The sequence below is a fragment of the Galeopterus variegatus genome, unplaced genomic scaffold, assembly GCF_000696425.1.
Source record: "Galeopterus variegatus unplaced genomic scaffold, G_variegatus-3.0.2 Scaffold2324, whole genome shotgun sequence".
Lineage (NCBI taxonomy): Eukaryota > Metazoa > Chordata > Mammalia > Dermoptera > Cynocephalidae > Galeopterus > Galeopterus variegatus.
Genome location: NW_007728435.1, coordinates 178,400 through 190,153, shown reverse-complemented (window position 1 = coordinate 190,153; position 11,754 = coordinate 178,400). Strand labels below are relative to the sequence as shown.

The 11,754-nt window shown below is 48.2% G+C and overlaps 1 protein-coding gene across 2 annotated transcripts in view; it reads left to right on the top strand.

Annotated features, from left to right (window-relative positions):
* Nucleotides 1-183: 183 nt before the first annotated feature.
* Nucleotides 184-11,754, top strand: part of AXIN2 (axin 2) — a 28,523-nt gene continuing 16,952 nt past the window's right edge. For both annotated transcript variants that reach the window (XM_008581314.1, XM_008581313.1), the window contains exons 1-2: nt 184-1,172; nt 9,240-9,380. In XM_008581314.1, the coding sequence (XP_008579536.1) occupies nt 358-1,172; nt 9,240-9,380 (956 nt within the window). In that variant the 5' untranslated portion in view covers nt 184-357. The remainder of the gene's footprint in view (nt 1,173-9,239; nt 9,381-11,754) is intronic.

Below are 11,754 nucleotides of genomic sequence, written 5' to 3'. Positions count from 1 at the left end.
CCCCGCCCCTTCTCCCCCTCCCCCCACCCTCTAAAAGTGTTGCTGGGAGCTCAGATTTCGCCTTTGAAAAAGCAGCGTGTGATACTTTAGATGAGCACCTCGCAGATAGCTGGGTTGCTTGATTTGAATTTGAGGAGTTGAAAAGCCTGTTTACTTTCTTGCTTTGATGTTGGGTAGATCTGGTTTTGATTAGATCAATACCCTTTTCTCTCTCCCCACCTCCCCCTTTCCTTTTCTTTCCAGAGAGGAGGCTCAGATGAGCCCCTGCTGACTTGAGAGAAAGAGAGACCACGCCGATTGCTGAGAGGAACTGGAAGAAGAGAAATCCACAAACTCAGTGAGAAGAGCTCCCTCACCATGAGTAGCGCTGTATTGGTGACTCGCCTCCCGGACCCCAGCAGCAGCTTCCGAGAGGATGCCCCGCGACCCCCGGTTCCCGGGGAAGAAGGGGAGACCCCACCATGCCCGCCCGGGGTGGGCAAGGGCCAAGTCACCAAGCCCATGCCTGTCTCCTCCAAAGCCAGGCGGAACGAAGATGGGTTGGGGGAGCCCGAGGGGCGGGCATCCCCGGATTCCCCTCTGACCAGGTGGACCAAGTCCTTGCACTCCTTGCTGGGCGATCAAGACGGTGCTTACCTCTTCCGGACTTTTCTGGAGAGGGAAAAGTGCGTGGATACCTTAGACTTCTGGTTTGCCTGCAATGGATTCAGGCAGATGAACCTGAAGGATACCAAAACTTTACGAGTAGCCAAAGCGATCTATAAAAGGTACATTGAGAACAACAGCATCGTCTCCAAGCAGCTGAAACCTGCCACCAAGACCTACATAAGAGATGGCATCAAGAAGCAGCAGATTGATTCCATAATGTTTGACCAGGCACAGACTGAGGTTCAGTCGGTGATGGAGGAAAATGCCTACCAGATGTTTTTGACTTCTGATATATACCTCGAATATGTGAGGAGTGGGGGAGAAAACACAGCTTACATGAGTAACGGGGGACTGGGGAGCCTAAAGGTCGTGTGTGGCTATCTCCCCACTTTGAATGAAGAAGAGGAGTGGACTTGTGCTGACTTCAAGTGCAAACTTTCACCCACTGTGGTTGGCTTGTCCAGCAAAACTCTGAGGGCTACAGCAAGTGTGAGGTCCACGGAAACTGTTGAAAATGGATACAGGTAAGACTTCAGGGGCTGTGGGGGCGGGTTGAAGGATGGTATGGACTTTGCAGATGCTTTCAGTTAGAAAGGGTGATTGGATGGATGGATATGCTGCGGAAGCTGACAAAGGTCTGTTGAGAACCAGGACCGCTGGCCATGAACGCTTTGATCTTGCTTTTTGTTGTTTTAAGGGGAAAAAAAGTGATGTACATGCAGCTAAATTCCTGCAGTCTTCTAGTGCTAACTTCAAACAGTGGCAAGCAGTATTCATTAATATGGGTTACTTATTATTCTAGACTAGAGTCTTAGAAGGGGTTGAGAGGGAGAGACAGAGGACAGCAGCTTTTGATGCTTCTGAGTCACCAGATCCACTAAGCACCGGTTTTGGAAGGGGTCATTTCACCACTAATCAGTAGCGAGTGGAATTAATATGGCTAGGGAGGCAGCTGGGTTGAGGTGGAGGCACAGGAAGTAACGTGTGTACCCACTGAGGGGTAAGTGGGATCTTTTGAACTTTTATGTTAAGATAAGAGCCAGCAATTGGCTTAACAACTGGTTCTCTTTGTAGTATTAGATATTTACCCAGCAAGAAATGGTTCTAACTAGGGAAGACCCTGTGACTTTCCCGAATGAAGGACCCTTAGCTTTAGAGTCTGCTGATATATTAATCCAGGTTTTAAATTCTTGTGAGTCTGAGGGTCAGAACTCAGTGATTATTTTGTTGCTTAGTTCCTATGGAGAAGGGGTCTTGGCCTGGGAGGACTGGGGCCCTGGAGTACTTTGTTCTTTTGAGGCTTCAAAGACAAGTAGTCCTTTACAGAATGGCCAAGTCTTAAGATTCTTGACCTTTGGAGGCAACTTCAGACCTTCTGTTAGGATGTGTTTTTCTGTTTCTTCCCCCTCCCCTCTTAATTCTGGGTTGTTGCTTTTGACCTGCATGGGGCGGCACTTGATTGCGATCTGAATGGCTTATCTTGCTCCTATCCATGTGAATTTCTCTGTGTGTTAGGGACCCAGGAAGTGACCTGGTAGCTGCCTCTAGAGATTTCCCTTTCTCTGTAGGATGTGGCCTCCAGTGTCCGGTCACAGCAGGAGGAGAAGTAGGCACCAGATAGTTGATCCTGAGCCTCTTGGGGTAGTCAGGTCTGAGCCTGGCAGGTGCGGCCAGGAGAGTTGACTGCTGGCAAGGCGGGGCATGCCTTGTTCTCCAACCACCAGGGGGCATTCTTAACAGCCCTGGGGACCAGTTTAGCTACACTCCGCCATCTGGTCTACACCTAAGTGGAGCGGGTTAAATTTTGCAAGGAGGCTTAGGATGACATGACTGAGTTGTTTCAGTGTTGTCATGCTTATGGATTTAGGTTGTTTTGGAAGAAGATTTGGGGTCTGGCCTCTGCAGCAGGTTAGTCCTTGGGCACCTGCTCCATTATGAAAACACTGGAGTAAACCTCGGTGCTCGCCTCCTTGCCCTCCAGCTTGGCAGCCGTAGCTGAGACTACTTAAGGCCTGTGGTAAGGCTGCTTTTCCAGGGGCCTTCTGACAGTAGAGCTTCTGTGTCTCCCAATGTCAGGACCTAGAGTGTCACCTTTGTAAATAGCACAGTGTGTGGTTTTGGATGCCATCTGTAAGAAAGCGCTCCCCCGGCAGGACTCTGCTGTGGCTCCTCCTCTTTGTAGGTGGGCAGTATAGACCCAGCCTTGGCATGCCTCCTCCCCCTTCCAGAGGCTTCTTCATCTGGGACATTACCAGGATTAAACTTGTTGGAGATTATTCATGTGAAGCCTTTGAGATCCTGGAGGCAGGGCAAAAGATCTGTTTTCTAGGGCTGCCTTCTTGGTTATCAACTGTGGGCATTGTTGATACAAAGGTGACAGCTTTGCATTGACCTCTTGAGTTTCCATACTAGATTCATATGTGCTTTCTCCCGCTGTTGGATTGAAACGAAGCATTTTACCTGGACCACATGAAGCCTGTATTTCTTAACTGGCCATTGTCAAAGAGAATTTAAGACATATCCAAATGATCTAATTTCATTTTAACATGTGAGATATTTGAGTGTATGTACAGTGTATTCACAGGTGTCCTAAGTTATTCAAAATCTAGGTTCCAGCCTAGTTCACCATTTACTACCTGAGTTGCAGCCTTTCTGAACCCCATGTGCCCATCTGTAAAATGGGTGGGCACTATCCCTTTTCTCTATGTCACTGGGTTATTAGGATCAAAGTAATAAACATGAAGACCTTTTATAAAGAGAAACGTTTTGAACAGATGTAAAGTGTTATAATTAGTAAGTTAATAATCATAATGATTGGGTATGTGAAAAGGGAACTAGGTTAGGATGTCTTTTTCAAAGAGTGACTTTTGAGTTTTAGCCCCTTTTTCGTTGTAAAGTTTTAGTGTACCCCCTTTCCATGTCTTAACTTTCTGTACTTATTGAACTTAAGTCTGTCTTTCCAGCTGGTTCTTGGAATGTAGGGATCCCATTTAACTTTTTTTTTTTTTTTTTAAAGATGACCGGTAAGGGGATGTTAACCCTTGACTTGGTGTTGTCAGCACCACGCTCTCCCAGTGAGCTAACCAGCCATCCCTATATGGGATCCGAACCCAGGGCCTTGGTGTTATCAGCACCACACTCTCCCGAGTGAGCCACAGGCCGGCCCTCCATTTAACTCTTATGTCTAATTCCACACCTTCCCTCCCCCATACATTCACTCCTTGTGCAAAGTACCTGGCAGATGGGACAGGCTTACTAAGTTAGTAAGATGAATGAAACAGAAAACACACGCCATGCTGAGGGTCTCTCATCAGCTGTTGAGGAGCTGTCTTGGCAACCGGATGTTCAGGGCCAGGGCGTTGGTCAACCTTCCAAGCACTGTTTGCCTTGGGCACTCAGAGGAGCCTCATTTTTAACAACTTGTTTGTGTCCTTACTGATTTGGTGTCAGGTTTAATATAAATAGTTGGGACGGAAGAGCAGGAATTATCCTCCGAGGGAAGGACTCTGGTTTACAGTGGTTGAGTGGGATGCCTGGGCTTTTGATGGTCTCTATAAATAACCTAGAGCAAAAGTGACCTGTTGGTAAGAGCACGTGTAAAAACCCCAGCACACAAACACACACAGGGTCGAGGTGTTGCGAAGGGGGGTTGTGGAATTAGGCACTCAGCCCAGCATTTATTTTGGGAAGGAGAATACGGCATTGGGTGCACAGAGTGCACCCTGTGTCCTTGCCTTCCTGCACTGGCCCTTGTGTGCTCCTGCCAAAGGCTGTCGCATCTGCCTCCCATCAGGCCCTCTGCTCTGGCCTCACTTAAAATAAGATGGCCTAGCAGATGGCCCTCTGCTGGCTCCCAGCGCTTCTTGTTCTCTGAAAGAACTCTGCTGATGAGGCCCGTTTTTGTGCGAAGCCATTGGAATCAAACTTGGCTTCATTTATCAAAGAAAACGATGCCATAGGAAAGATATGCTAGAAGCAGTAGTCCACAGTCAGAGGATGCGAGCTCTGATGAAGGCAGTTTGCTAAGATACACTCGTAGAAGTTTGCCTGTTTTCAAAAGGCCCAGTTGCCGCTGGCTGTTTGAGTCCCAGGCCCCTATCTGAATGCCTCTTGATCTTGCCTTGGGAAGTGCTTGTTGAAGAGGGTGTGGCCTTTTGGGCAGTGACCTTGTGAGTAAATTGTCAGAGGGCTCTTGGGAAGCCCTAAATGCACAGCCTTAGAAGCAAATACTTAAGTTGTTTTGAGAGGGGACCCAGAAGGAGGCCCAGAAGTTCCATTCTTTTGTGCTTTCTGTATGGGGCCTTTGCTCTGGTCTATGGGGAGGGGCAGGGACTGCAGCTTCTCATCAAGATAAGATAAAAATGGGGGTGGGGGTGAGGAAGCAACATTTCCTTTCCCTGAAGGTCCCAGGAGCCTCTGCTACCTGCCCACTGAGGACCCTGTGCTTTCTGAAGTTGCAGCCTAGGTCTGTGGATGCACACTGCGAAATCTGCAACACAGGCCTGCGCACTCTGTAGGAATTTTAAATCCTTGCAGCAGCTGGGAGCACAACAGTCCTGAAGAAATAATCAAAGCATCTGGGTACAATTACTGTAGCATGGTCGAGTTTCTTTCCTCCCTTTTTAAAAAATAATCACAAGAAAACAGCTCTAATCCGTTTTCTTAAAATTATATGGCGCTTTTGACAAAGTTCTTGGTTCTTAAAAACCGAGTCTCTGTCTCTCCCAACAACTTTGTCTCCTCGCTTCACCTCGTCTTGTTATGACTGTAGGAAAATCCAAGTACTTTACTGCAGTCAACTGACTAAAGAGCAGTATATTCCATTTTTAATGACTGGTCACACAGTAGTCCTCTATTTTGGAAGTGAAGGGAGACGAGTTTATTTTGGGACCTAGTGCTAAACAATCAGGGCAAAGCTGTGTGAGCGCACACCGGGTTTGAGTTATGTGTCTTTTCTGTCAGGGAAGAAAGAATGTCTCTTGAGTCATTTTCTCCCCACAGAGGCTAAAGTAGAATCTTACATTTGAGACGTTGTGGATGTGTTAATACCACCAAGATAGCAGGACTGAGGGCATGGAAAGAGTGTTGGAATGCTGTTTAAGGCAGTTTTGGCTTTTTGGATCTTGTACTATGCCCCTTAAACTAAAAACCTTTTCAGCAACCCATTTGATGGACCTAGGTCTTTGAAGGAGGTTCAACAAAATTTTGAGCTCCTGCCATGTGCCAGCAATTACTTTCAGCTTTGAACACACACTTGTGAAGAAGACAGGGCCTGTCCCCTCACAGAGCTTACAGTCGGGTTGCACAGAACAGGCATTTCGTCCAATAGGTAAACACACCAACGCTTTGTAATTTTAAGGCACGGTAAATACGACAAAAGAAATTAGGGTATGTGAGAAAACAGGAGCTCTCTGTTTTTTGGAGTATTACTGTGATCCCCCAAATCATTGTATACCCTTGCAGGGCCTCGAGAGAGTGTAAGGACTTGGTGCAGATGGCCATGTTTGTACTGCTTGTTTTCCAGGTGGATGCCCCACCTCCAAAGAGGCTGTGACTTGGCCCAACTGGTCAGCAGCTGAGCCAGAACCAGCTTTCAGCCTCTGACTTCCGGTCCCTACCAAGAGTTTACAGAATGTTCTGATGATTGGTTCCTGAAGATAGGAAGGGACCTTGAGGAAGTCATCTTGTCTACTCTGCACTGAAGCAGTGGCCCCATCCAAGCACCCCAGATGGTTGGGAACTTTGGGCTGTTTTAATGACTTGGGTGGTTCCATAACGTGTCCCCATCCACTCCAGGGATCTGTTCTAACCATTCAGAAGTGCTTTCTTCTTTCTGACTTGTAAAGCCCATTTCCTCTTATTCCTCTTAGTGGCAGAGGATGCACCAGAGAGCTGTCGCCCTCCTTTTGAATTCCCTTATCACCGAGGAGGCTGTGGTTACTGAATCGTCCCTCAGCCTTTCCTCCTGAAACAACCACCTTTCCTTTGCTCTCGCTGCTCTTTATCTTGGTGTCTGGGAATCCTAGATAGAGGACACAGGGCTGAGAATAAGGTATGGAAGGTCTTAGTATCCTCATTTAACCCTTACAGAAAATCCTGGAAGGAGGCGAGACTTCTTGTCCTCTGCAGATATGAGAGTGTCCAAGTAGAAGTTCCGAGTCACTTGGTTGAAAGTATTCAACAGGTTCATGTGCAGCTGCACTGGTTTGCACTTTCCAGTCAGTTCTACACCAACATTGGCTTCATGCTCCAGCCTCGTGCAAAACAGAGTCAAGGTTACAGCTGAAGTCCAGCTCCTCTGGTGATCTCCAGTGAATCTCCAGTGAGGCCTCTGATAACGCACTTGGCCTACTTGGCTTGGTTACTCCTTGGGTGATTGAGAAGATTAAAGGAGATGATTGGGTTGGGCAGCACCTACTATGTGCCAGCCCTGTTCTTGCTGTGGTGGGGAGGTGCAACAGGGAAGAAAACAAAAACCCTATCTCTTGGAGCAGGGAGCCCAGCATGTGCTGAGTGATCACCCAGCTGTAGCTCTGGGTTCATATTGGCATTTCTAAACCCACAGGATCAGGTTATTATCATTTCTAAGGTTCATTCTGGCTCAAAAACTTTATGACTGCTTGTAACTGCATGTTTGTTTTGTTACTCCAACTAGAGTGCAGGCTTCTAAAGACAGGGCCTGTGTCTCCCCTCTTCTTTTCCATCCCACCGTCCTCTCTCAAGACCCTTACACCAAATTGTGGCAGCAGCTTCCCACTGGGCTTCTTGCCTGCACTCACCTTTCTTTAGACCACTCCAACCTGCTGGCACATTTTGATGCCACATGCTACTGGAAGCACTTTCTCCCCTCCCCCTCACACTCCCAGCCTCCTGGGCCCTTCCCCACCCATGAAGACAAGACTCTGGCCTTACACCAGAGACCTACTTACTTTCTTCTCCAGGCCTTTTTAGCCCAACTAGTTAAATCCCTCTCTACCCACTCTGGGAGGGCTTTTCACTGCCTTTCCTCTCCCCAGTCCTGGGTGTTATCTCCTCCATCATGATGTGGAGCTCTATCGAGCACTGTGCTCCCATCTGTCACAGGGAGCCGTCCTCAACCATTCTGGTTGGCATCTTCTGGTCAATGCTATGCAACATAACATTTCTGAGATCTGGCTTCATGTTCTGGCTTAGTTTAGTAGAACAGAATCAAGGTCCCAGCTGAAGTCTAGATCCTCTGGCTGAGTCTCTCTTGGGGGCTAGAAATGTCCTCTCTATCATCTGGGTTACCTCTACCAGGTCATTCATATCCTGCCTCTTATTCTAGAAGAACTTTATAAAATGTTGAGGCTAGTCTTATGAACTGATGTGTATAAAGAAGTGTCCCTCCTTGTGGGCCCGTGAGAACACTGTGTGTACCTCCTGACACCCCCACGTTATGGTGATGTGCTCCCTCCAGGCCGTGGTGCAGATGGGGGCTGATATCCTTGGAGTTCAGCATGGTGCTGGACACCACGAGTGAGCAGGAGCTCAGTGACACATGCAGACGACTGGCTGTGAGCTTTCATGAGCCCCACTCTTTTGCCAACCCCAGGGCTATCTTTACAGCCCAGCTGCTGTGGCCTGACAGACTGTGTTCTCTTTGAGCCTTTCTTGCGCCTCCAGTTGGTTTTTTGGCTGCTGGCTCAGTCTTGGTGGACCCAGCGGAGGTTGCCAGGTCTTTGTAAAGGAATAGGGCTTTAATGGGCTGCAGGCAGGGTCCCTTCCTGCAGCCTGCCAACCTCCCTCCCTCCACCCCCCTACTTAAGTCCCTTGCTGATGACACAAGAGGAATGTGGCCCAGCAGGAGACAGGCACAATGGTGGGTCTGGAAGGAGATCAAGAGGGCGAGGTGGGGAGCCAGAGGCCACTGAAACAACAGGGCTGGAGACACTGGGGGAGGGGCCGGGCCAAGCTCTGGAACAGCTGTGCTGTTCTTGTCAGTCCTGCGGCCAGCCCTGGGGGGGTGGCGGGCATGGCAGAGGCCCAGCTCATGGGTAGGATGGGAGTCCTACACATCGTCCCGAACATGTGCGACCCCTTTGTCCAGCTCACTGTGGGCCCAGGGTCAAAGGGAGAAGGCCACACCAGGTCTCTGGTTATTTGCATCTCTGGACAAGGCTAACAGACCCCAATGGGGAGTCTAGATGCTGAAGATGTCTTGGGGCCTGAAATTGAATTCTTTAGGCACAGGCTTGTGTATGGGGGCAGGGAGGAGGGAGACATTCATTCTGTGGCCTCCCTTCCTAGGACAGAGTCCCATTCCTTCCTCTTTGTAAGTGTGTATTTAGAACTTGGTAGGATCCCCTGGGCTGCCTCTGGAATATCCTGTGCCCTGGCAGACCCCCTGTGGGGCAGAGGAACCCAGCCTGCTTTCTCCCCAGGTCAAACCAGCAGCTCAGCAGGTCCCCCTTTGGTGGCCTTGCTTTCTGCCCAGGTGAGCAGCTGCACCTGGGCTGCAGGTTAGCGTCGACAGATTGTGGGATTGTGTGCTTGGGTGTCCTGGGGTCACCTGATTACTTGGGTTTCTGGTGAGGATCAGTGACCACACCCCTGTTGTGCTTTTCCTGTAGGTCCTTCAAGAGGAGCGAGCCCGTTAATCCATATCATGTAGGTTCCGGCTATGTCTTTGCACCAGCCACCAGTGCCAATGACAGTGAGATATCCAGTGACGCACTGACAGATGACTCCATGTCCATGACGGACAGTAGTGTGTAAGTATTCTGCTGTCCCCTGCATGTGCATGTGTGGGAGTGTGAGCCACCAGGGCGCCTGGGCAGCATTGCTGGTTGTCCTCACTTGGCTCTGCAAATCCCACCTGTGTGTGGACATTTGTCTGGTGGGAGGAAAGTATGACAGTGGTGTGGTGCTGGTCAGGGAGGGTGACATGGTAGTCTAGGTACATGTAAGCTTGGAGCTTTTAAAGGAAAGTTGGGATGATACCTTAACAGAAGAAAACGAAGTACAGTAGAAGGTTAAGATGAATATCTATACATTGCTTGAGTTTAAAACACACCTCTGGTTGTTCTTGTAAGAACAATTGCTTGGCTTGTCTTGAAACCCAGGTATCCTGTCTGCAGAACCAATGGGTGGGAGACAGGGTGGCATTAGAAGGGTTTTATTGTTTGGGGAGGAAAAAGCATTGGAAGTGGGGGTGAGAAAGCCAGAAATTGCTAACTGGCCACTGTGTGTAGTGTTCCCACGTGGATATGTTTAAATGGACATCATTCAGTTCAGTAAGCATTGTGTAGTGCCTACTCTGTGTCAGATGCTGGGGACCCTAAGTAGGGGCTCTCTCCAAAGTTGTGTCTGATCTTGGGTCTTTGCACATGGGTGGCTTTGATTTTTGAAAGTAATCCATATCATTGGGGTGGTCTTATGAGGTCAGCAGGTCAGCAGGCAAGGTCATGCTTTGAGTTTTAGGTCATTTGAAGTCAGGTCATGGTGATCTGTGTTGATAAAGGGCATTGATACTCCATGAGTCTCACAGAGTGGGGTGTGTGTGTGTACGTATGTGTGTGTAGTGGTGAACTGGATGTCCCATCTCCTGCTGTCCTTTGACATTTTGATTCAAGGGACCCAGAGTAGAGCCTGGGCGTGGGTGAAATTCCCCAAAGGCTTCTCACCCAACACCCACTTGAGACTCATTGTTCCAGAAATGGTCTGTGAAGGCTTTTCAACAAGTGTTTTGGAGTTGGAATTTCTCCTGCCAAGGAACAGTTTTGAAAGGCAAACCCATTGAGCTGTGTCAGTTCTGGTGCACTTAGAGTTTGTTCCTTTTCGCTTCCTAAAACTGGACTGTCTATTCTTCCAGTTTGTTTGAAACTATCTAGTTTCTATTGGCCAGCATCCTGTTGCGTGGCCTGTGGCCTGAGACCCATCAGAGGGAAAGTTGGTGAGATTAGTTTGAGACTCGACTATTGGTTTTCCAGGTGGTTTTTATCGTGTTACCTCAAATTCCCTTGTTAGTAAAGGGAGAGGGATCCTTGAGGTGAAAGGTTTCATTTTAATATAAGAATAGCATTTTGGCATTAGTCAAAATAGTGTAAGGGTATACATCTTTCATCCAGTATGGAGAAATGAGACGTTTCACAGAAGTGGGTTTTTCATATTGACTGAACTCTTACGTGTCCACACTTGGGGAAAAAAAATGTCCTTTGATGGATATGTTTTTTAAAATATGTTTTGCTGTGTCTTAATTGAATCGTTATCAGACAAGGCAATTTATTTCTCAGTTATCCCATTAATATCAAGATCTGTTTTCATACTGTGCTGTGGTACTTCCTGTCGCATAGGCTTGAGTTTATACAGGGCTATCTGCCCCCACACATGCTGGACCACCCTCCGCCCCCTTCAGTAGCTTCTCTTTTCTCTCTGTCATTCTGCCTGCTGTCATTTTTTGTTACTGTCTGTGTGCTTGCTTCTAGCAAGTAATCTTCAGTTTTTGTGAATTTGTGGACTGCGTGGGAGTCTTCGTGTTACATGCAAAATAAGAGTATGTTGGAACTGAATGAAGGCATCGAATGAGTCTCCTAAGTCGAGTGTAGTTTACTTAAGACGCTGAGGCTTCTGTTTGGTTTTCTTCGAGACTATTTTTGGCTCGCTTCCTGGTGCTTGGCTGCATTTCAGTCTCCATCGTTGAGGTGTTATTCTGGGTTCATGATGAGATAACTTGGGTGTAGTCCCCATACTCGCTTCTGTTTGATCTACCCAAGACCCAATCAGCCAGGCAGGCAGTCACTTGTGACTTTTACAGATGAGGAAGTAGGGCCTACGCCTACACAGCCATTCATGTTGGGGGAAGAGCTCATATCACCCCACCCCACCCCCCACCCCCCGCCTGCTACGCCCTTCCCCCCAGGCGTGAACATTTCAACATGAGAAGTGTTAATAGGACCAGTTGGTCATGAGACCTTTGAGTCATTCTGCGTCTCTTATTTTCATTTATTAGCGATCAGACTTTCTTTTTTAACAAGTGGGGGGGGGGTAGAAGTAGCAAGTTCTGAGTTCTTCCTACAGCCTTTCCATTTGCTCCCCTCCTTTTGTCCCCCTTCCCAGATGCAAGACTTTTTCAGTTTTATGTAGAGG